Source organism: Montipora capricornis, chromosome 7 (genome assembly GCF_036669925.1).
Source record: "Montipora capricornis isolate CH-2021 chromosome 7, ASM3666992v2, whole genome shotgun sequence".
In the NCBI taxonomy this organism is placed as follows: Eukaryota; Metazoa; Cnidaria; class Anthozoa; order Scleractinia; family Acroporidae; genus Montipora; species Montipora capricornis.
In genome coordinates this window covers 25,873,803-25,898,802 of record NC_090889.1, presented here as the reverse complement: position 1 = coordinate 25,898,802, position 25,000 = coordinate 25,873,803, and the positions used below count along the sequence as shown (strand labels likewise).

The 25,000-nt window shown below is 39.5% G+C and overlaps 3 protein-coding genes across 7 annotated transcripts in view; 2 read left to right on the top strand and 1 right to left on the bottom strand.

Annotated features, from left to right (window-relative positions):
- LOC138056587 (uncharacterized) overlaps positions 1-1,084 on the top strand; it is an 18,496-nt gene extending 17,412 nt beyond the window's left edge. The window contains exon 19 of the mRNA XM_068902418.1: positions 462-1,084. Within this exon, the coding sequence (XP_068758519.1) occupies positions 462-567 (106 nt within the window). The 3' untranslated portion in view covers positions 568-1,084. The remainder of the gene's footprint in view (positions 1-461) is intronic.
- On the bottom strand, positions 829-12,925 carry LOC138056588 (uncharacterized). Of its 5 annotated transcripts, none has more exons than XM_068902422.1 (5): positions 12,794-12,925; positions 6,220-6,288; positions 5,738-5,775; positions 4,767-4,838; positions 829-3,460 (listed from the first exon to the last, which is right to left on the bottom strand). In XM_068902422.1, exons 2-5 carry the CDS (start codon positions 6,260-6,262, stop codon positions 2,762-2,764), a joined length of 852 nt encoding a protein of 283 aa, XP_068758523.1. In that variant the 5' UTR covers positions 6,263-6,288; positions 12,794-12,925; the 3' UTR covers positions 829-2,761. The 5 variants fall into 5 exon arrangements, with proteins under 5 accessions (XP_068758523.1, XP_068758521.1, XP_068758522.1 ...); XM_068902420.1 differs by lacking the exon at positions 12,794-12,925 and adding an exon at positions 10,838-10,916; XM_068902421.1 differs by lacking the exon at positions 12,794-12,925 and adding an exon at positions 9,631-9,758.
- A 1,037-nt stretch (positions 12,926-13,962) lies between these two features.
- On the top strand, positions 13,963-23,929 carry LOC138055808 (SLIT-ROBO Rho GTPase-activating protein 2B-like). The gene is made up of 7 exons (XM_068901680.1): positions 13,963-14,190; positions 17,469-17,655; positions 18,518-18,674; positions 19,769-19,831; positions 20,123-20,236; positions 21,383-21,511; positions 23,657-23,929. Exons 1-7 carry the CDS (start codon positions 14,130-14,132, stop codon positions 23,927-23,929), a joined length of 984 nt encoding a protein of 327 aa, XP_068757781.1. The 5' UTR covers positions 13,963-14,129.
- Positions 23,930-25,000: the final 1,071 nt, after the last annotated feature.

The window sequence follows — 25,000 nt, the reverse complement described above, 5'->3', positions numbered from 1 at the left end:
GGAGTGGGGGAGGCTGGTTTCTTGTGTGCACAATGTTCTATGGTCATCATTGAAAATCGACCAAATCGGCTGACTCACTGTTGTACCCAATTTAAAGAATCTTAAGCTCGGGAGATTTGAATTGGGTACAACATTGAGATGGCCGATTTGGTCAATTGTGCTAAATTGGGACAAAATGCATTCATGGCGCGTACATCAGAGTTTAGTGTAATTACATAGGTGATTATTGAAAGTTCTCTGCGCTGATTAGTTGCACTTGAGGTGAATATTACTTGATAATTACCTAAGCGGTTTTTTTTCAAAATGGCCTCAAGCCGTTTTGTGTACTTTACCGACGAAAAAATTGTTTTAAAGAAAATGTATATTTTTCAAATAATCACGTAACTATGCAATTATTCACCTCAGGCTCGTCTTCGGCGAATAATTGTTAAACATTATTTGTACTTTTCCCTTTTCATCAGGCTTTACTACAGAGACAAAAATATGCTATGTCGTCGACCCATCGAACCACTGAAGGACGACGAGAGAGCGAATCATCTTTTCCCAGTTACAGATATTTGCAGCTGACATAATGTCTTCAATTTTATCATCGGAGAACTTTCAGACCTCTGGCTGTGCTGTGAAAATGATCATGTTCCCGAAATATTTTAACAGTAATCTTTTCAGTGGCCAGATTTGATTTACTCACCTTTTTACCAGAAAAAGTTTCTGAGCTCAGAAATCGTACAACATCTTTAATTTTGTGTTTCTTTGATGGAAACGGATTAGCACTCACTCACACGCCAAAATGACTTATAATCGGAGAGGCTATATATTGGCCGGGAAAACTGGAAGTGATTGATAGTTTATTCAGGTCAACTGTATCCTATGTACAAAATAAAACCCTCTAAAATTTCCCATTTTATTTACCAATAACTAATGCAAGAGAAATGTACAGCTTTTTCATTTAAACCAAAACCGACAATTGGTTTTAAATAAATGTATGTGTCACGGAATTAGAAAAAATATTGTGTATAAAGCCCTTGAAAAAAGAATCAAGGTGCCGTAAAATGCTGGTTATTAAAAAATACCTTATTACTGTTTATTTCGCTTCATCTCCTTAGTTATTTTTTTTCGTTTTAAGTTTGCTAAAAATATTTTTTGCGAAGCGTGAAGGAGAAGAGAATCTTCTATAGTGTGAATCGAGGCCTATTTGTTCGATTCAAGAATATAACCAAGTAACCCTGTGTTTTGTTGGATCAGAAGTTATCTTTCTGGCCGAGTTGTTTAAAGGCTTCCAGGATAGCATTATGCGGTGAATATGCGCAGTTAAAGCGGCTGATACACGTTGAAACTTTTACCTGAAACGTATGTGCAACGGCGCTGCAAAAAAATTTCAACAGGCGTTGCACCGTACGCGTGTAACAAAAAAGGTCGAAACTCGTTCGGGTACGTTGAAACTGCTCTCGAAATGTTTACATTGCCTTAGCCGGTTTCTGATTGGCTTACGCGGCGTGACGTAACAAGACCGAGCGAGACCAGTTTCACGAAGTGGTGTTACACGGTGAAACTCCGGTTTTTATCACCACTGCGATTGCTGCGACCGTTGCAGAAGTAGAAAGCGGTTCTACTTTTCGTGAAAGTTGTCTCGCAACGGAAGTTCAAAAAAGTTTCGCGAAACCGACCATGTTAAAGTTGTTACACGGTCCAATGCCTCCAAAAACTTGTTTCGCAGCGCCGTTGCACACAAGTTTCAGCTAAAAGTTTCAACGTGTAACAGCGGCTTTAAGTAGATGTAAAGTAAAAGCGTGTGCGAAAACCCTTGTCAACGTTCAACATGGAGTATATTTAAAAATCCGGACAGTGACTTATCCACTGGATAAAGTTATCCGAACTTTGAAAAGCAGGGGTGGATCTAGGGGGAGGGTACAAAGGGTGCGCACCCCCCCCCCCCCCCCTTCCTGAGATGACCTGCGGCTTTCTAATACAACTGATATTCTGCACCATTCCCTAGTGGTGCACCCTCTCCTAAGAAAAATCCTGTATCCACGTGCTCTTGTTTTGACACTTGTCCTTTTTCGAACTCGGTCCAGGCGTTTCTTTTCTGGCGGACGATGTATGCATGAGTGGCTTGGATCCGAGGGTGATTTTAATCATTTGTGGCATCCTGGAACCCTGTATCTTTTGCTGCATATGAGCATTTTGTTTTTGTTTTGTTTTTTTCAACTCTTCTCCCCTTCTTCGCGCCAAACAAAAAAAAACTATAATTTGTTTAAAATCTACCAGAACAGAAAATCACATTGGTGTGTTTGAGTACAAAAACTCTATTAATATTGGCCGCTTTCTTTTGCTCACTTGACTGCTTTTTTAAAAATTTGTCTTACGATTGTTTTCTTCCATCTTTCGCGGAAACTCATAAGCGTTTCAAAACATTCTTCTAAGTATTTACAATTAAAATTTAGGAGTAACAGTTTTGACTAAAAAGGCACGCGCAGACTTTGGATCAACTCGCGCAGGTGATAAAACGGTGCACAGGATTGGTTAAAAAAAACAGTGTACACAACTGAACATAGATGAATTACAATGGACCGTAACCCTAAACGGAGCATACTTTCCTTGTATATCGTTCTATTGAAATAGAAGGTCGTTTAGAGCTGTCTGGTTTTTGCAGAAGTTCATCGCATGGCCAACTACGTATGCTACATTTCGTTGATTACCGGCATATCTTCGCTATAGTTCGGAAATACAGGTTCTTCCCTGTGTCACCGTTCGTACTTTATCACTACCTATGATGGCGTGCCCTTGCTCTATCCACGTTTTCATCAACCTCATATTCAGCGCTTTGATCTTTAATACAGCAACACAATCTCTTGAAAACCGATTTCTTCTCGGCGCGCGCTCGGGTCTTCTCGGCATATTCCGAACCATAATTGAATGTTTCTCTCATATCCCTTCTTTGTCCCTTTTTCGATCTCGCTGTCCGTCGTCTCTTGGCTTCTCTGATTATTTCGTTCTTTTTCCTCAGGAGGGTCCCTGAGTTTGTGTTCAAAAGATCGGGTCCCTCGGGTCTCGGGCCATCGTCTCTGACCAAGGTATCTGTTTGCAAAGATCGCGGACTATCTCCGTCTTTCAAATCAATATCATCAAAGGCTCTGTTATCACCATGATTTCCGACATCTACGGCTCTTTCCATGTAGAAGGGGAAATCTGTCATGGTTTCCGCGTCTGATGTGGTGATTCTGTCACAGGCTTTCTCTTTTGTTTTTGTCAGAGTGAGAAACTGAATTTCATTTTCTTGTTCTCGACATGTTTCCTCAATTCTCTTCTGTTTATTGAGTAATGCTTTTTCACGGAGCTGTGAACTTTCTAAGCAAGATTCAAAATCTTTTTCTCTTTCGAGTGCATCGCTAAGTTCATCCAGAGCTTCTGTGAGATCGCTTTCCAAAACGACGATTTTTTGTTTGAAGTCCTCTGTCACTCTCTGCGGGATGTAAACATTGTTATTTATTAAAAATTCACAAGGTAGCCAGTGTAATTTTGCGCATCTCTTTTTGCGCCTTGATAATGTATTCAAGTGAAGCTATGATCCTCCCAGTTATTACAATTGCGTAGAGAAGCTTGAAAATTTCAGGACTCCAACGGGGTTTGAACCCGTGACCTCGCGATACCGGTGCGACGCTCTAACCAACTGAGCTATGAAGCCACTGACGTTGGGAGCTGGTCATTTGTGGTCATTCCTCACGGGAACATTAGAACCCACAAATGACCAGCCCCCAACGTCAGTGGCTTCATAGCTCAGTTGGTTAGAGCGTCGCACCTGTATCGCAAGGTCACGGGTTCAAACCCCGTTGAAGACCTGAATTTTTCAGGCTTCTCTACGCAATTACAAAAATTGCGTTCATAGCTGCGAGGATCATAGCTTCACTTGATTTCATATCCGCAGTTCATATATGATCCATTTCATATATCATATCATCATTGATAGTAATGTATGTGAAGCTGCGTAACCTGACTTGCAGGCAGTGTCGATAGTATGGTCCCGTAAATCAAAACCAAAGAAAAAATTGAGTACCGACATTCAGCTTAACTTAAACCAATGACTTTAATTTACAGCAAGAAACATATGTTGAAACTATTGTATTGAAAGTGACTATCCGTAATTAAAACATTTGTTCAGTCCTTGGGCTAAATCAGAAAATTTTCCCAGCCTGTTTAAAAATGTCGAGAAGCAAATAATGTCAATATAAAGATTGAAAGTAATGCTTGCACTTATCAGGGTAATTTAAGCAATTGTCTCACACAGACACATGACAAATTCTTCTTCTTCACGGGATACGAACCCCTGATCTCTTCTACGCCGTTGTAATGACCTACCAACTGAGCGATGAAGCCACACACTTTACTTAGTTGGAAGCAGGTCAGTTTGTCCAGCTCATGTTTTCCCGTGACAGGAATAATGAAGGAGATGTGCTGATAAGTGCAAGCATCACTTTCAATCTTTCGTCAATAACCTGCACTTCAAATAAACGTTTCTTTTCTTAATGACAACATAACTTTCGAGAACTTGATGAGGATATCTTAGAGCGGAGGACTCGACTAAACGTCTTAAACAGCAAATCGGCAAGCAATGCACACATGCACATAATCCAAACAAAAATGCATTATTTTACTAACTAACCGATCCCATGCAGGTTGAAGTTGAATAATGGAAAATCAAAATCGCTGGTAGGGAATTTTGAAGTCCGTTAAGTTGGAAAGTCAGAAGTGATCCGTGTCCGTCAACTCACCTCTCTCTCCTTCTGTTCCATATACAAACGAAGTTTCAAATCGAAATTTTCTTTCTTCAGCTCTTGAATAAGCTGAAAAAAAGGTAAAGTAAAAGCCACATAGGTTAAAATGAGTAATTATGCCTTGAGCTGCTTTTGAAACTTTTTGATCCAAGCTTTCGCTGATCTACGGCATCATCATCTCTGCTGCTGATGATGATGATGATGACACCGTAGATCGGCGAACTTGGATTAAAATTTTCAACAGCAACTCAAGGCCTCGCTCACACAGTTTATACATTTTCCCTAAAATACGCAAAATAAGATCTTACAATAGAATGGCCCGCAAAATAGCAATTGCTAATCTAGGCGGCCCAGTTGAAAGAAAAAAAATAAAATTAAAGGAAAGGAAGGAAAACATATTTTAAGTTACAATAACTCGTATTTCTATCATAAATTTATAAGGACGGTAGAGGAAAACTAAAGGACAAAATCGACGCCACATAGGTTAACAAAGAAACTGATTGGTAACCGCTATGAGATTTAATAGTTTGCTGAATTTAGTCTTAGTGATAGTTTATTCCGACACGAAAAAAATTGACATGCCAAGATAGTAAATAGAGATAAGTAAGATATAAAACCCTGAGCCAGTCGAGATTTGAAACTATTTACGCAGTGAAATTAACATTTTAATGAATCAAAGGTATCTTGTAAGTTTGTTCTCTTGTAACTAGACTAGACTGTTTAACTCAAGGTCTCAAAATTAAGCCAAACAGATCTTAGTTTTTTCAACCCGAACTTAAGATCTAAAGAATTTTTGTCGTTTCAGATTGCAATTTGCTTGCAAGCAATTGTATTGAGTACTTTTATTGACTTGTTTTTTTTTTTTTCATTGAAACTCACACAGAAGACGTAAATTTATTGAATTTTACTTAAAGAATTCTACACAAAGATTTTTTTTTTATTTTAAGCAATAATAAATGTTTGTTTACCGTTTCGTGGTCCTTGAATGTATGACTGGCAGTGGAAGCTGTAAAAACATGAAAATTGCCATAAGCAATATCAATAGCCTCGTAACGCTCACTTAACTTCGATTACAAAGAAGTAATAACCACAGATTTCGAAGGCCAAAAAACAAATTTCAGTAGAAAGCTGCAGAAGCTTACATTTTCTTTACTTCAATACTTGAACAAGTTTAGTGTTGTCGTTTGAGAGTTTTGAAAAAAGCACAGATTGGTTTGACAGTTTTTCGGAATAAAATGAAGACAAATGAATTCCATGTATGGATATTATTTATTTAGACTGCAAGGTTGCATAATCAATTGCTCTTTTCCTTCATAAGAATTCATAACTCAAGAAGAGCGGAAATTTCCGTCATACTTGAGGCACAAAACTTGGAAAAAACGTTCGAAGAAACCTTCTTTTTATTTCTTTTTACCCCCTCCTGAAAGCAGATGAATTACTTATTACTTACGACTTAAGGCCTCCAGCTGTTCCACACTTCGGTAGCTTTGCATTTTCGCTCTTTCTTCGAGATTTTCCCCTAAAGAAACAGCAACCTTTGAGCAAATGCGGTCATTCTAGTATAAATGATTATTTTTTAATCAACCAGGCAAAAGTTCATATCAAAGAATAATTAAAAATCATTGAAGCATCCATGTTTAATAGCACAAGTCTTTTGCCAATGCATTGATCGCGATATTACGCGCAAATAAACTTGCCACAAAAATAGATGCGACCCTATTTCCGAGTCTAGAGTCGATGTTTATATTGAACACGCTCGTTCTTGCTTTTAATCAGTAAAAACACTGGTACTTACTACAATTTCCCAACAACTCGACCAATTTGATCAATTCTCTTCTGTACGCGGGATCGTTCAATGAGGACGAATAATTATCACTCTCATTATAATCCTTGAGCCTTCGATGATCAGTCTATTTACCCTATATGCCAGACGTTGTTATGCTTTCGATTAAAAGCTCAGGTTTTAGTTTCTGACACTCGCATGATAGCGCATCGTCGATTCATGAATATTTTCCACATAACACATCATCCATCAAAAGGAATAATTTGCACGTATTATTTCCGCTCTGTAACTCAGCCAATGGCATGGCTGGCAGACAATTTGCTATGACAAGAATAAAGAGGAAGCCTTACGTTTTCTTGTCAGTGACGAGGGCAGGTTGAATCTGGCATATTCTAAACTTGAAAACGAAAGAGAGAAATCTGGAATCTCAAAAGGAACAATTTTTGCTAGGAATGATCTTCCCTCTTTGAATATTCCGGATCGAAACTCCGCCATTGCATATTTTAGAAAAAAGACACAAACCAAGAAGATGTTCCCAGTTAAACTAAATGGCGACCTTCCTTTGCCCCTTTTGCTTGACAAATTAGAGTTTAGGGACCCGTCTCTGTGACAAGACAGAAAATTGCGGTGAATACGGTTGATATCGCATCAGCACAACGTATAGCATTCGCATTTCCTTCAGGACTCTGAAAAGGGCAAAATTTCCGTCTCAGCTACTGTTATTTTCCATAAAAATGACTGGAAAAGCTATAAAAAGAATTTGCTTATTCTGATAGCAAGGTAAAACACTTGTTAATTTCAAGAAATATCCCGGTACCAACATGAAGTGCGAAATCATTCTTGTATTGTAGACCAACTTATACTCACACGACTCTGCCGCATCCCACAGTTTCATTGCGTTCAACTTGACACATTTGAAAATTAAGTTCTCTCAGTTCGATGCAAAACAACTAACCTTTTCTGTCTGCCATATGCATTGTTAATCCTTGTTAATTAAACGGTAAATAGTGACGATAAATGTCAAATTGGTTGCTGAAAAGCTTCGCAGTTGCCAAACCCAACACGATTTGGTGTTTGAGGTGGATATTGCTTTCCCTTTTACGTCACATTTGGTTTCATGCACGCAATTTCGCTGTCCTATAATATTTTAAGTAGATATTGAAGCGCCATTGTAAATCTGTTCACGTTGAATTAATACAAAGCCATTATTTCAGAGACAAGAACAAAGAAGAAATGTTTAACAAATTTAAGTTATTTTACAGCATTTTGCCTGATAGAAACAGAGTTAGTAGATAGAAAGGCGAGTTTGTCAAATGGAAACTTTAAAGAGGTGTGAATATTAGTTTTCACAGATAAATATCAAAGTTGCCAAGTTTGATAGGATAAAAGTCACACAGTCGTAATTTCAATGATTATACGACCGTCATATTGCGCTGTAGTTTCCGGGTATGGCAAAAATAGAAACTACGTATGCTGTACACGCTAAGTAGATGTAAAGACTTTTGTCAATTTAACTGCTAAAGGCCTTAGTAACGGTGATTTTGGTGATAAGGGTTAAAAGCAAAGAGAAGTAACACGTTTTTTGGTCATCTTGTTAGCGCAAAAGGTATTGCAAGCGGATACACAAGCGATATATCGTTAATATAGTCGTAACTATATAGTAAATCATGACATACAGACGCAATAAGTGAAAGTGACGATATACTTTCTGTTTTCTCAAGTCACATTCGACCATAGTCGGTATTCAATACGCATACAGTTAGTATCATACAGTTCCAGACATGCTGTATCGTTCGACTACGTAAATGAAAATTGGAGTTCCAAAGATAAATACCGTTAGCTGCGGTTATTCAAAATATTTTTTACAACGTAGGATCCACGTCTGTGTGTCACATAGAGAGGTTTCTGAGCATCGAGTTTACGGCTGATGTCAGGCACAGACTTTCATTCTGCCAAAGATCGAAGACAGTTGTTCCATTTAGCTAATTTCTTGCTTGTTATCTATAGATATTAAACAACTACTAGAGAAATGAAATTTAGAGCAAAGCAATTTTTATGCTTTTTTCACGAGTAGCTGAGTCAGTAGCTGAGCCTGCCCTTTCCGTTTCCTTACTAACGTTTTGCTCAGTCACCGACAGACATTACCAAGAATTCATCAAGTAACGTGAAAATCCCCATAGAGACGAGTTTTAATTTAATTTAATTTAATTTATATATTAGTTCTATTTAATTTAACTGAAATTCTTTTCTGTTCTCTGACCTTTTTATTTATATGATTATAACCAACCCATCAAACCGATCATTATTAGCTCCGGTCCAGCATTTTATATAAGGCTACTGCCGAAGTAATTCTATACTCACACATCAATAATACGAGTACGTTTTTTTTTCATTTTTGGAGATATTTACCTTAAAAACAAGTTTCGCTCGGTACCAGCCATTGACTTTGCATTTTACTTTGTCTTTCATAAAAAAACCGTGGCTGAAAACGCGTTGAACCGCCAGCAAGAATCAAACGATCTCAAACCAGTATAATCGTTTCAAACTAGTGACCCAATTGTGAATGCCGCTACTTAATTCCGATAAGAATATGTTCTGGAGATCGAGGAAAAGCCAGGCGCTTCCCCTTTTTAAACCAGCGGGTTTTGTGACTTACATTACGTCGTAACACATAGTAAATAGCTGATAGAAGAAAGCATCACTGGGGCATAGAGCTAACGTTAATAACGTTCAAACAAATACACGGATGACGCGGAAAAAGGAGCAGTAAAACTGCATTTTGCATTGTTATTTGCACGTATTTGTCGCATGCAGTCGCGTGGCCCGTGGTACCATAAAGGAAATCGTTTAAAGCCCTTATTTTCGACGAAAATGCGGGTTTTCAGCGCTAAATGGAAAAATTAAAATTTAAAACTCTCGTTTGGCACAAGTTATAAAAAAAATGTAATGTGCAAAAATAATATCGTCCATCAACTTTCCTGAAAAAACGTCAGTATCGAGTTTACATTCTCTTGAGATTTACCGGTGGTATTCCCCAGCCAGTCCAGATATGTATTAAAAAATTTACTGTGATCTCACCTGCAATATTTTCCATTCGGATTGTAACATTAAAGTTTCTCTCAGTGATTCAAATTTGACTTCCAAGTTATTCAAACGCTTTCTCCATTCGGCAGTGAAAAGAAATATTAATGCGCGCTTGTGACTAAAATATTAATAAGTGTCGCAAGTCAACAAATATAACCTGTTTTGTATGATGATTTGAGCCAATGAGAGCGCGACTTTTCGAAGGCTATTTTATTACCATGCTTTTTAAGTCAATAGCGTGGCGCAAGGAGAATGCTGGAAAGGAGAATTTCGATAACTTATTCTTTACAGTAGTACCATTTCGTTTTTACGGACACTGTCTTTATGAGCTCGATAGAATCAACATTATGGATGAAAAATAATGATTTAAAAAAAATTCATCTTAACCACGCGCAGATTTGGAAACCTGAGGCTTTACAGCCGTTTCTGAAAGCAACAGGAATTTCATAACAGAAATGTTCCTTTTGACGAGGCGTACCTTAGCAACAACGCTCTTCCAAGTAATGTTTTTGAATTTTAAGATAATCAAAGATGCAAATAATTCGAGGCGACGTGTAAAACATGACTACTCTACGTGAAGCGAACTTCCATGGATGTTACTAACGGCTTGATTTAAAACATCAAACTGGTATCAATTATTACAGTCTTCTCTTCGGTGACAATTGGCCAGTTTCATTATCGCCAGAGAGTCTAGCCGGCTTTCCAAATTATTGCATCCGGTTACAATATCGTTCCCTTAACTGAATGACTAGCCTGCATGCACGTTATCTCTTCGCTTCTCAGTCTCGGCCTGTCTGTCTCGCTCGCCCCGCTAAGAGAAAGCCTCTACTCGCAGGCTATTGAATGACTAGCTGTTATTGCCATAGCAAATTGCCCTTATAAAAGCACTTTTATAATGATCGAAATAAAATGTTTCATGCTTTCTACCTACGTAGCATAACTGGAAAGGAAATCTTCCAAACCATTCACGGGGATCTGTCTTTACCAATACTAAATTTCGAACGTTTTTCTACATATTCCAGAAAAATTGTCTTGAAAAAGGTAGTCTTGTTGTCGGCAATGAGGTGCATACACATATTTTAGAAGTCGATTGGTCATCGGGAATTCATCTATTGCGTTAACCGTTGCCCTTTTAAGCTCGCCATGATACTGTCCTATTGGTCTATATGACCAATACACCGTTGTATCATATACAACCTACCTAGCAAACCAAGATTTTCCATCGATGTGCAAAGAACATAGATATCGTAATACGTATACTCCCTGGCAGTGTCTTCCTACCGCCAATGGACTGGGGACAAGAACGCGAGAACCTGGATTATTGGTCTATATCTATTTAATTCACTTTGAGACGCCTGGCAAGTGATGTCAAAACAATCTTGACGCATTAATTAAACGTCTGTCTGATAAGTGTTTGGGGCGCTGACGTAAGTGGTTTTATTCGTGTAGAAAATGTGTTCTGGACAGAGTACAACATTGTTCTTGATAAGTTCATGTGCTTTTCTTAAGTTTATGTCATCATCAATTTGCTTCCAGCTTCCGCATAATCCATTGCCACGATACTTACGATTGCTGCCGGTAGCAACCGTTCGCTACCACAGTGTGTTCCGGGACCTTGCAAAGGACTCCCCGTGCCACCCATGCTAGTCAGTGGATGGACAAACGACAGGTATGAAAAGGCGAAGTCAAAATATCTTGATGTTTGTTGATCAAAACCGCACATGACCCTATGGTCTCGGTACCGGACAATTCATTCGCTTATCTCGTATGTTTTTTTCTCTCGCGGCTGTTTCTTGTCGGACATTCCTATTTTTTGTTCGGCCCTTGAAAAGCCCAGGCTTGCAAGATCTTTCAGTCTCGGGAACTACGCAAAGATTTCAATTTCCCATTCGATTATGCGAATAAGGACTCGCCCACGCATGTACCCAAGGGGGAGGTCGAGGTCAAGAGTGGCAAATTTCGCCATGTATGGCTATGGATTGGGACCGTATTCGAGTAGGAACCCATGACACGGAGCCTACAACTCTACTGTGTTCGTGTAACGGCGTTTTCACACACCGATTTATTTTTAATTGAATTTCCCGCGAATGAGACTCCCACAAGAGCCCGATGACCAATTACAAGAAATTAAGCTGACGTCATAGGGTCACCGAACCGGAACTGCCTTTGTTTTTTGACCTAATTCGCGAGAAGGGCTAGTCTAAAAATAAACCTATTTGTGAAAACGCCGTTTCACAGACGCTGTATGGAAGTTGCACGGTCCAGATGGGCTCCTGATTCGAGGCAATACTGAAAAGGCTCGAATTAATATTACCGATAGTTATATGAGCTTCCACGCTCATGGTCGTTGCAAAAGAACACGACGTGGCTCAACAAGGTCAGCGCTAAAAGAGGCTATATCACGCAAAATGACGTACATTCTGACACCCAAAATGTCCAAAAAAAATAGAAAGAAACCTTGCAATAACCACTTAAATTTGTTGAACAACATATAAAAAATACAGCAGAAGGAAAGCCTGAAGCATGGATGGACCGGCACAAATAGACAAGATTGAAATAGATTGCAATTGGAGTCGGGTAATCTTGAAAAAGGTCGGCCCGACGTTTTTCAAGTGTATGACGAAATCGCCTGGATAAAGGTCTTTTTAGCTCAGAATTGTAACGATAATTTTATCAGTAAAGGAATTCCACATCACCATTTTCGAGTTTTAAATACGTGATGATTAACTAAAGATTTTCCTAAACACCCTAAAATAACGTGAGATAGCTCCTTTAAAAGGGATGATGAATAAATAATAAAGCACCTCAGGCAGCCACTGATGAAACGTTTCACAATGACCTTGAAGCATAGCTTACAAGAAGCCAAAATAATTTATTATCTGAGCAAGGAAAATTGAAGTACTCTATAGGAGAGATACTCTATGTTCTGAATTTTGTCTTTGTCATCGGCTACCATATTTATACTGCACAACAGAGAAAAGTAGCTGCCGACCTACTTTCTGATACCGGAATAGGAAAGAGTTAAATAACACGTACGATGGATTTGATCGATTTTCGCAATGATGGTTACAACGACCGATTAAATCTCTTCAAGGCTACTAAGAGGAATTACGATTACCAATAGCTTATTTATAGGCACAAAACAAGTTGGCTTTACCTATGTCCTGCGGTAGAATATCACCTCGATCACGTCCATTGAATTTTCTTTTACTTCATACATGTCGCCATGGATTACAGACGAGATGATTACACTTTATATGCCCGGAAACGACGAGAGGTAGCATGTGACAAGCGAATTATTAACTCAATACAAACAATTATCTCAATGGCGGAAAGGATTGTTAGGATTTAAGCTTTAGGGGGAGGGGCATTTAATAAATGTGTTGTTTGCATTGTCAACTCAATGCGCCTTATCATCAGCCTCGCCCCGATCTCCCCACTTTGTTGTAAACCATGTCTGGTCGTCCTCACGGGTTTCAAAGTAGAAATGCAGTGGCAAAGGGAATGATGCGGCTGACCGAGCGACACAAAGTCAGTCTCAGTCAGTCGCGAAGGGTCGTTCTGGGGCCATATATAAATAAAAAGACGAAGTGTTACTATGCCAATCCGTGGAAGGTCTGTGTCATTATTTTAACAACAACAAGTAGAGGTTTACTTCATCGGTTTATTTCGTAATATTCAGCAAACATTTATGAGAGCAAGTAAACCTTGAGGCTGATACGACTGACATTTCAGAACGAAAATCTGGAATTTGGCAATTTTGATCACAGTGTTTGTTATTGTTAGAATAGTGTTCGCTAAGCTGTACCGTTTGATACCGTTGGACCAAAACTTTTCTAAAATTTATTTGATTTGATAGGGTGAATTTTTATTCTGCTTCACGTTCGTCATCGCCAATGCTTGTAATTTCCTCGTATAGGCCGAGTGCTCAGGCATGGCTACGAATTTCACGGCTCAGTTCTGTTTTCTTTGTCTCACAAGTCTCAAGGGAGATTTCTAAACAAAAGAATATTTATCAATTTAGCCATGAAGCCTCTTAGCCGTGTACGAATATTGAGATACCTAACGTGGCCAATTGCCAGTGATGACAGGTTTACTAGTATTTTGTTATCAGCTGGAAAGAAGCAACAACCTCAATAAAGACATTTTGATGACTTCCGTTTTGTACCATTGTACATTGTCCCTGCCATATTTGATGCAATAATCGAGGAAATCACGCAACCCAGTTATCTTTGTGTGGGAGGGGTCCCCCTGTTTTAGTCCCTCCCAGCAGGTGGCCTCGCTTTCAACTTACTAAATCGTCAAAGTCTGGGCCCTAATAAACCCACTTCTTCCGGCCAGCCTAGATCGTTCAGATGTGGGAATTTTTATCCCAAAACAAAGCTTCCTTGACCTAAAAACCAGCAGCTGGCTGGTTAATTCCTTCTTTGACAAAATATAGTCATAATCTCATCAAGATGGCGTAGCAGTGTGGAAGTTTTACGGCGCTGAAAATGACGAGTAGCGGCAAGAAAGGCAAGGCCGCTGTCCTCGAGTTCGATACTCAAACGAAAGGTATGTTATAATTCAAATTCAGGGGATAAACAGTATTGCTATGGGCATCGAATAAATTATTATTTATTTTAAATACCACTGTGTTTAGAAATAAGTGAGATATTCGCCCTGGCTGGCTTCCGGTTTGATTAAAATCTGCGATGTTTCGTGCGCGGTGGGGAAGTACATAAAACAGCGTACCGTACACGCTTTTGTGGTACTAAACCTGAAAAGGCGCGTTGACTTTCTGTTTAACTTCGTCAATAGTGAGACCCTTTTCTCTCGATTTTGCCGAGTGAGCAAACTGCGTTTCTTTGGCTAAGTGTGTAGTTGCAGTAAATCTTAAGTTCAGAGTTGTGTTCGTTTCGGTAATGTACAATGACGATGCCATATTGGGCCTAGGAGTTTTGTAATTTATACCAACTCGTGGACGAGCTTCAGCCTCACTTTCCAGAGAAAAACCCAAAAAATTGCATTATTTTACTTCCACTTTTAAGTGCAGTTTACTTTTACGATTGGGTTGATGCCGGTATATTCCTTTTTGAAATCTGCAATTGGTCTTTTTCGTCAAGTTCACATTTAACTTCTTCTGAGAAACTAAAAACGATGCATGTCGACAATCCTTGTTAAGCTGAAGTACAAATAATATGGCCCTAGATTTGCTTGATGTTCATGAAAAGGCTTTCAGCTAGGTGAATATTTATAGATTTTCCTCACTCCCTGCAAGTTAAAGGCGTTCAAGAACCATATACTATTTGAAACGATATCAGCCGTAATTTAGATCGCACCAGTGCTGTTGGTCTCAAGCAATTGGCTTTGATCGCAAGCAATCACAGTTATTGTTTGTCCGTCCGTCAATCGCAGTTTATCGTTTTGAATGTGTAGTTTTGATTGTTTTGATTGTTTTCTCGCCTTGTTGTTTTAGTTTTGAAGCAAGTGGCTTTCCTGAATTAAATTCTCATTGGTTGTTATGAAAATGTGCTAATTTTATATGAAATGTACAAGGTTGTCGCAACTTGTAAAAAGAGGCCTGGTTGTAAAGTCACTCATCATCCACAGCTGTCTAAGATCCTGACATGTGTGGACTTGTAAAAACATTTTAAGATATCAGTGGACTGGATGTCAACTGCTACCGTGCGAGATTTTTTTTCCGTCCGAAGAAATGATTTAACACTTATCCGTGGGTCACATTATGTTTGCAAGTTACGTTATTTAATTAAACTAAATTGACCAAAATGTTATAATTCTTCAGACCACCTTGCTGAGAAACAATTATTGGTAGAGTATTATTTTTTTTATCAGTTGTGTTTTGGTACAGGTGTTAAAATGATTTGACTTCTGAAAACTGAAAACTGAAAAGCTGAAAAACTTTATTTAAACATGTGATATTGATGAGCCTAAAAAAGACTCGTTACCAGAATGTATGTGTATCTACATTAGTATATAAATTAAGAAAATACTAGACTAAGAATCTATAATAAAATTACCTATCCATACTATAAATTTATAATAGCATCTAGTTAGAGCAGGAATTACAGCGACACTTGTCCTGGCTCAACTTAAGTTTCTTTAGTTTGGCCATAAAATTCTTAAGATTTGGGGCCTCCCTAACATGCAAAGGTATCTTGTTCCAGAGGCGGCACGCAATATACGAAAAAGATCTGTGTTTAAAACCAGTATTCTAGAAACGATGAAGGATTATAGATGTTACAAACATTCTGATGAAGTTGTACATTTGATTATTCCATTATAGAAAGACGTTATTTAGAAACTTGTTCAAACGAAATTGTATTGTCTAGGAGCTGTTGTAAAATTATGATAATCTTGCTTTTGCGTGTGGACAGAATAAATTCAGCCTTGGCCCTCAAAATGGAGGACTGGGAGGGGGGGGGAGGGTGAAATGAATGCACCATCTGCTTCCTGAGAAAATACCCTGTAGAGCGTAAAGGAAATTCTAAGTTAAAAAAGGTGTGTGTTTACCTTTACGTTTAACTTTTTCTTAGCTACATATTGTGCGCCCCTGCAGAAAGCTTGCAGCGCTGTTTCTATTGTTGCAGTACTACGATCAACTACTGTCTGGTGCATTTCTTCCTAATTTTTCTTTAAGGTTTGAATTAGTGGCCTGTAAAGCAAGAGTTTGAGGTAGTAAAAAGAGCTCATAATCAAAATTGTGCATTTTGCTTGCAAGGATTCACTCCTCCTCTTTCTACTCCCAACTTAACCTGCGATCAGGCGCGCTTTTCTGATACAATTTCTTAATGAGTCGTCTTCCGCCCACCTGTCAAGAGTGATGTTATCATGTGTCGTGCTATGAATATGAGACAATCAGATTTTACCAGAAATTATCTGCACGTTGCGATTCAAGGAAAGAAGCGACGAAAACAAAATAGAACTCGAGCTGGAATGTCTGCGAATTCAAACTTTATCCATACAATCAAATCAAACTTGATTAATTGAGATGCCAATAAAAGATGCTAATGTCACTGTAAAATGTTTAGTTTTCCAGCAGAAGCTACTCAGCTATCATTTTGTAAGAAGTGTGTCACTAAATCATTGTTCAGCGCTTCTGTAAACAATGTCAGATTTCTCTGTCAAGCTCGGCTGATTCTCCTAATGTGGTAGCACTAAAGTTGTATTCGGTTCTTTTTGCAACTTGTTGCTTCCAAAATATTCCAAAGGACTTACCACAACTACAAACGTTTTCGAGTCGGTGGAAGTGGAATGATGCATTTTTTTCAAGAATTATTTTTGGGACTGTAAATAACTCTGATGCCAAATCCCATAGGAAGTACAACTTTTATGTCTTCTTTCAGACAAACCATTCTTCGGATGCATCCTCTCTGTTCTTCCTTTGAAGATTTTGAAAAAAAATCTGATGTGAGGAACAGCAGCTGAAAACAGAGCCTAACCAATTTTTTTGCAATTCTGTAACGAATCAAAGAGAGGCTCCAAGAGCTCCGTTGTTTTTTGGCCAATCAGAGTAAAATCCAGATTCTGGACTACCGGCAGACGACTCTTTAGGAAATTGTATCAGGCGTACCTTTTCCGCCCTGTCTAAAGAAAAGTACGCCTGATCGCAGGTTACTGCTTCCAACCCCTCTATTTTTTGTGTTTCTAGTCCAATTTTCACCTGGCGGCTAGAACACAGAAAGTCTCTTTGAGCTCGTTGTTCTTATTCAAATACTTGTAATAGTGTACATCTGTAGCAAACTGAATGAGAATTTGTTATTGATTTGACACTTAAAGGTGAAATGTGCACAAATTTGTTTGAGAGTATTTTGTAATACTATCTCTTTCAGAGGTGCGACAGATTTTAATTGACCAACTGAAATGCTTTGACAGCAGAACAGAAGGCAAGGTTCTATTCCTGGCAGATTTGCAAGAGTTTTTCAGACGGTTATCTGAATTGGAACTAGAATACTCAAGAAACCTAGAGCGGTTGTCCAGGATGTACCTAGAGAAACTGCAAAGGCACAAAACTCAGAGGTAAAATTAGCAGGTTACCATGGATGTTTTTTACAAGAGGTGAAAGGGAGGTGTAAGCCAGGCTTTGTTTTGGAAAAATGAATTTGATTGGTTGTGTGGAGTAGTGATCCTGCCAGCATTACCAGGGAGAAATGATTACATTTCTGAACTATTGACTTTGTATAAGCCTTCTCGTGCACTTAGATCTTCCTGTCAAATGCTTCTTATTGTACCTAAAACTAAAACTAAGCTTTATGGGGACAGATCGTTTGCTGCCAGTGCCCCTAAACTTTGGAATGCACTACCAGTAGACATTAAGAATTCTGAATCACTCGATATTTTTAAGAGTAAAGTTAAAACACACCTGTTCCGCCAGTGCTATAGAGTATAGAGATCATATTATATATAGTTTATAGAGATTACTATTATTATTATGTAGAGTGTATAAACCTTATTTGCATTATTATACAGGATATAGATTTTCTTGTTTTTCTTTAGAAATCTATTGTAATTTTAGAGTTTCTCATACTGCATGTAATTTGAGACATTGTTTGTAAAGCTTTGAGAATTTTGTAAAGCTAAATATATATTATTATTATTATTATTATTATTATTATCATTATTATTATTATTATTTATTCATGGTAACTTTAAAATAGCTGTTGCCCTAGGATCTTATATGCAGGTGTTAACTGTAACATTTTAGCCTTTCGTCAGTAATATCTTGCATTTACCAAGCCACTTCTATCTGGGTAAAGGTGATAACATGACTGTTGAGAATAATGGGGCAGCTAATAAAACAGTCCTTTGGACAGGTTTCAAAAGTTTCCAGTTGAAAGCATGAGCACTTAACATCAAATTGGTCATAAATTTGTTCCCTCAGGAAAGAAAAAGGAACCACAATGGATTTATGGCAGCAAGTGCTCATTGAAACAAAGAACAAATCCAAAATGCACCTTGGTCTCAGTGAGAATGTGTCAAACAACATTGTCAATAGATTTATGATTATTAGTGATGACTGCCAAAGAATAGCAAAAAAGGTAATTTTAAGAATTTAATATTACGATATTGTTTAACATTAACCATTCATTGAATATATCGAAGGATAAAGCCCTTTTCTCACATCACTTCTTCCTTGAACTTCATGATATACCAGGTATGGCACATTTAGAACCCATGCATTGTCACAGAGAGTAGGGGATGCTTCCTACTCATTGTTTTGGTTCATGCTGTGGAGCTTTCTGACTGTTTACTGTTGGTCATTTAAGATCTCTTTTGACTACGTTGTATGTTACTGTATCTGGACTTTAACCCATTGACTCCCGGGGGTTCCCCATTGACGAGTAAAATCGTCTGGCATTAGACAGAGTAAAATACTAAGGGTGTGTTTGATTGACCCTATTCCGGAATTAGAATACCTAGAGAGATGATTTAAAATGGTATATTTGGGGAGGCGCGGTGGCCTCATGGTTAGTGTGCGCGACTCCGGATCGAGTGGTCCGGGTTCGGGTCCTGGCCAGGGACATTGTGTTGTGTACTTGGGCAAGACACTTTACTCTCATGGTGCCTCTCTCCTCCCAGGTGTATAAATGGGTACCGGCGAATTTAATGCCGGGGGTAACCCTGCGATGGACTAGCATCCCATCCAGGGGGGAGTGTAAATACTCCTAGTCGCTTCATGCTACAGAAACCGGAGATAAGCGCCGGCCTGATGGGCCTTTTAGGCTCATTGCAGACTTAACCTTTACCTACCTATTTGGCATTTTGAAGCAACAAGCATAATAAAGATATGTTTAAAATAGCATTTTAGCAGGTGTTCGGCAATTTTAAAGTGAATCTACGTAAAAACAAAGGATTTCTTACTTCTATTCCATGTATTCCTATTCCGGAATATGGTCAATCGAATGCACTCTAAAAATAGCCGGCTTAGGCCGGTTTAGGGGTGAAGGGTTAAAATGAGACATTATGGCAAATGGTCTGTGTCATATGGTGTATCCTTAGATGTTTCTTCTCTTTAAAATAACAGTTATTATTGTTATCATATGTGGAGAGGGTGCTTGAAAGATCAAATCTTTTCACAGGGCTTTTTGTAGTAGTGACGTTTGATTTGCTCATGCGTATTTACTTGATTTAGTGTCGAGAGACAGCAGGAGACCTACAAGAGGAGTTGTTGAAGTCAGTGCTAGAACTTAATAAGGTACTTCAGGACTACATGGTTACATATATATTTTTATGTTTTTGTATTTTACATATATTGTTTTTTACCTTTCTAATGGAAGTTTGACCCAAGGTGCAAGGTGCTGTGTACACATGTAGGAGAGGTGGAGGTCCAATTTTTAGATTTGCTAATTGAAAAATTTTGAATTGAAGCAACAGAAAAGTTATGCAAGTTGTTTATGCAAGGTATTGTGAGTTGTGGGAGTATTAGATGTCTGTCATTGAACAAGCTGGGTGCAAAATCTTTGGCATTTTTTTGGTTCTATTTTAGCGTCTCCATCGCTATCATACCATAGCGACAGAGACCAAATCTGCTGAACAGAAACTTCAAAAGGTGGAAGATTCCCGTCGAAAGAATGAAAAAATGGCCAAGCAATTTGAAAAGGTACTCTGGTGAAAACAAGAATGCTTTTCCTTTCTCTTTTTTGATCCTCGACTCAATCCCCACACTTCCCTGGTAGCAGAGGTGTCTTTTCTTTTGCATTCGCTGGGCTGCGGAGTACATGAAAAGAGACCACTGCCATGGGTCAAAACTTGCTTTGATCCAACCGCCGTCCACAACCTTGACCGGCACTCTTCAAACTGCATGCCACATGATATGATTGACTGACTGTGACTTGAGCTGGCTGTGTACAGGGAGGTTTAGTGGTCATCAATCGTGCCTCCCACCTCTGTGACCCAGGTTCAACTCTGGCTCCGGGTCGTATGTGGGCTGAGTTTCAGTCGATCTCAACCTGACTCCGATGGTCTTTCTCCGGGTCCTCCGGTTTTCCTCCCTCCTCAAAATCGACTCCCAGTCAATTACATCTGGCTTGGGTTTGTGGTGCTCCGAGATCACAAATGGATCGTATGGCGGCAGCCGTCGGCACCTTCACATGCATTCGGTCCGATCCCGTTGAGCCGGTTGATCCTGAAAAGCCCTTGTAGGGAGAGGTCAACTAAGCACACATTTACGTTTACATTTACATGTGTCCTGTGCATTCCTTTACACTAATTCCACTGTTGTTAAGTGAGTCCACACAACATGGAGTATCACATGAGGGGGATTTCAGTCGCTAAGTAACTGCTGAGCATGCTCAACACAGTGAGTTTCGACCATGGCAGAGGTCTCCTTTCCTGTATTCCTCAGCCCAGCGAATGCAAAAGAAAAGAGACCTGCTAGCAGGGAATCCCCACACATTACCGTCAACTCAACCAAATCCCCTTGAATCTTTAAAGGACTCTGTTCCTTTCATTGCTCAATAGATTTTAATTATGTGACAGTGTGTTTGAGGACAGTGTTTGGGTTACTAAATTAGTAATATGTCTGCCAACATGTTGTTGTACTAGTTATGTGTCAGTTGCAATTTGGCAATATATTGGTAGGTTTGTCTTGATTATACCATTACCTAAAACTGTGATGTTTAAACTTGATGGCATTCATGAGGTTTTCTCTTCATAATAGCTTTTTTTCAATAAAACCTTTTGTATAAAGTGATCACAGCAATATTGTGGACCGAATTGTCAAAAACAGTTTTCCTTCTTTCAACAGCAACAGCAGAAATTTGCCGACTGCAAGAAACGTTGTGTTAAAGCCAAAAACGATTATGTTCTCTCTTTGGAATCTACAAATCGTTTCCTGGAAAACTATGACAACAATTTCCTTGGGACTTTGTTGGATGTAAGTATGTGCTGTAGTAAAAGTAATTTAAACTCCTTTGCCTTCAGTTGACAGAAAAGACACCAATGTCACTGTGGTCTTTTTTTGTTGTTGGGTATAACATATGGCCTACAGATAAAGAGACATATTGAGGATGACAAGCAACCAAGTTAACCCATTGATCCCTGGGATTGAGACTTAACAGATTTTACTCTAATTCCAGACAATTTTACTGGTCATCAGTTATCAATTCACATACGTTACTTGAGCAGTAACAGCATCTTAACCACAGGTGCCTGAAGCTCAATATGAGGGAAACCACAAAAATATAAGGATTTACATGGGAATCCCAATAAAATACCTGAGAAGATAATTTTATGAAAAATTTGTGGGTCGCTTCCTTCCTGTGTGGTTTTTTTTCCTGATTCAACTACTCATTGAGCCAGTATCGGTTCCTCAGTTGTCAACGGCTATAATAAAATACCAAGGCTGAACACCCCAGTCGGGAGAGCCTACCGAACAAAGCCAAAAATCCCAGACCAAAATGTCCCCACAGCCACAAATCCACCATAGAATTCAAGAAACGGTTGCTGCGACATGTTCCAAGTGTCTGAGGATCTTTTCCATGGTTTTATCGTTTCGTTTGGGACACTAACAGCCGCTGACATCGCTGGGAGGGCTTTGATAGTGCAGCTAGTGGATTGAAATGAAAGAAAAACCTTTGCCCTTGAATTCTATGGTGGATTTGTGGCGGTGGGGACACTTGGGTCTGGGCATTTTTAATTAGTTAACCGTCTAGTTGCCACCTTGCCATGTAGACTAGTATGTAGATGATACTACTGTCTTTGAGGCAATTCCGAGATGTAGCCCAAGCTACCTCCCCCTTATTGTAAACGATATTTCTTGCTTTTCCTCTCTCCGAGGAATGCACCTTAACCCTAAAAAATGTAAGGTTATGGATATTAATTTCCTCCAATACCAGCCTCAGCCCCTATTACCATGGGGTGCTGCCCTTTCCATCTGGTGCAGACGTACAAAGGAGAAGGAGGCAGTGTGGCCCAGTGGTTAGGGCGCTTGCCTTGAGATCCGGAGATCCCGGGTTCAAGACCCGCTCTGACCACTCGTTGAATTTGATCCTGGTAGTCCCTGGTTTAACTTCCCAGCTGCACTTGTAAATAGCCAACTGGTTTGCCTTCGGCCAGTTGGGATTCTTAACAGTTGTAGTTGTTGTGTTCTGTTGTTTCGTTGATTCATTGGCCCTGAAAAGCCCCTATGGGGAGAGGTCAATTAAGTATGTATTGTATTGTATTATTGTATTGTACAAGCTCCTTGGAGTCCATGTTTCTCACGATCTATCATGGAACGCGCATTTAGAGCACATAGTCACCAAAGCCTGTAAACACCTTTATGCCCTTTGTTTGCTTAGGAAATCGGGTGCTGCGTGTGCGGACCTAGTTTCCATTAACTGTGCCCTCATCCGTTCAGTGCTTGAATATGCTGCGCCTGTATGGGCTGCACTCCCCCTCTATCTTGACAACCTGATTGAGTCTGTGCAGCGTAAAGCCCTCCGCATAATGTTCCCGGCCGTCGACTATAACAGTGCCTTGTATCAATCTGGGCTTAAAATGCTGAATGAGAAAATATGTACGAATTTTATATCTTATGTACGAGGTAAAGATCTGGAGCCAATATGCTCCTTACTCCCAGCTACTGTAAAGCAACCCCATGGCTATGGGCTACAGTCTGGGAGTACTCCCCAGTCCTGCCCCAGGGTGAACACTGACCGTCTAAGGAACTTTAATACTCACAGATACGCGTAGGGACTTTGGAACCAATGTCTATGTTAGCCATTGGTGTGAATAATTATATGTATTGTTAATTTTTCTGTTGTATATGCATTGTACCCAGGCTGACACCACTGTAATCCAGCTTTTGTGCTGTAAGCGTGGTAAATAAACACCATCTCTCTATCTATCTAAAAATTGGTGCCTTTTTCCTCTGAACTGCGATCCCTACTGGTTAATAAAAAATACTAACAGTTTACGGCATTTCTAAAGGCAGTTTGGTTTTTGTTAATTATGTCTGACCCTAATCTATTTTCAAACTTTGTCATTCTAATCCAGCTTCTGAGTATTCGTTCCAGCTCTGAGTTTGGTATTGTTTCAGGTCTTCGACTCTAACTATCACAACTCTTTCAAACGAGGTTTGGAAGCTTATGTGACTGCCGAGGCAAACGTCGCCGCTGGCAATATTCAATCAGCAGATTCAATCCGTGAGGGGAAGCTGTCGGTACAAGCTGATAAAGATAAACAGTTCTTCTTTGAAGATACTCACGCAGCATTTGCACACCATTTTGCATTTGCATTTTTCCCACACAGTGATGATGAGGTAGGGTTGCATGATCTTAATTTAAGACAAGTCTGGGGAAAATCTCAATGATGGAGCGGACGGGAAGGTTCAACCTTAATTAACCCTAACCTGTCACCTATGTGAGAATCCTTTACATTCTTTTAGTTTGCGCATACTCTGTGTGGCCAAATCTTGTCATCAGCGCAGAATCCTTGAACGCCTAATGATTCAACAATTATTGAAGCCAAGCTTGAATAGACAGATGGGCCATTTCCAAGTTGCTGTTTGTTTCGGTTTCAAAATGAGTCTTGGTGCTCAAACTATTGAAAGGGAAATGAGTTTGATTTGCATAAGAATACGCAACTCATTTCCATTCGAATAGTTTTGCACCAGGACTCGCTTGGAAACTGAGGCATGCAGGAACTCTGAAATGAGCTATTAACTGCCAAGATGCAAAAACTCACTCTTCCCAATCAGGAATCGTGAGAACGAAAACAAAAGCGTTTCCGTTTACTCTTTGTTTAGTAAGTATGTTGAAGGTTTCGGATAGCATTATTTTGGAACCTGCGATTAGTGTGCGTTTTGTAATGCTCTTGACTCAATGGGGTGAGGCCTAAATCGCGTGGGTGGGTGGGTCGTGGGCAGTGGGTCGTGTTTGTTTGAAGATAAAAAAGGATGTATATTAGCTCCTCAGTGCTTGGTCCAAATTGTCTTAGGTCTTAGGTCTTGTCTGTTTTGAGAATTTCCAGTCGTTGATTAAAAAAAAAGGGTTAGGGTTAGTTAGGGTTACGGACCCACGACCCACGATGAGGCGCGGTGGCCTCATCGTTAGAGTGCTAGATTCCGGATCGAGTGGTCCAGGTTCGGGTCTGGCCAGGGACATTGTGTTGTGTTCTTAGGGTTTTGTATTAAATGGGTACCGGCAAATTTAATGCTGGGGGTAACCCTGCAATGGACTAGATCCCATCCAGGGGGGAGTAGAAATACTCCTAATCACTTCATGCTACAAGAAACCGGAGATAAGTGCCAACCTGACATGTGCCATGACATATGTGTTGTTCTAAAGCTTCCGGCAGCCATGTTTGTGCCCCTCAGAGGGGCACAAATGGCATCAGGGACAACATGGCATCTCCATACAAAGCCTTGTGAAGTTGAGTAAAA

Bases quoted from the DNA above. Each gene is read 5' to 3' on its own strand.
- LOC138055808 (XM_068901680.1), top strand. From the start codon at position 14,130: ATGACGAGTAGCGGCAAGAAAGGCAAGGCCGCTGTCCTCGAGTTCGAT. The intron at 14,191-17,468 runs GTATGTTATAAT...TATCTCTTTCAG, and splicing joins GTTCGATACTCAAACGAAAG to AGGTGCGACAGATTTTAATT. The intron at 19,832-20,122 runs GTACTTCAGGAC...GTTCTATTTTAG, and splicing joins CAGTGCTAGAACTTAATAAG to CGTCTCCATCGCTATCATAC.
- LOC138056588 (XM_068902420.1), bottom strand. From the start codon at position 10,859: ATGGAAAATCTTGGTTTGCTAG. The intron at 5,776-6,219 runs GTAAGTAATAAG...ATGTTTTTACAG, and splicing joins ACAGCTGGAGGCCTTAAGTC to CTTCCACTGCCAGTCATACA. The intron at 3,461-4,766 runs GTGAGTTGACGG...TACATCCCGCAG, and splicing joins TGGAACAGAAGGAGAGAGAG to AGAGTGACAGAGGACTTCAA.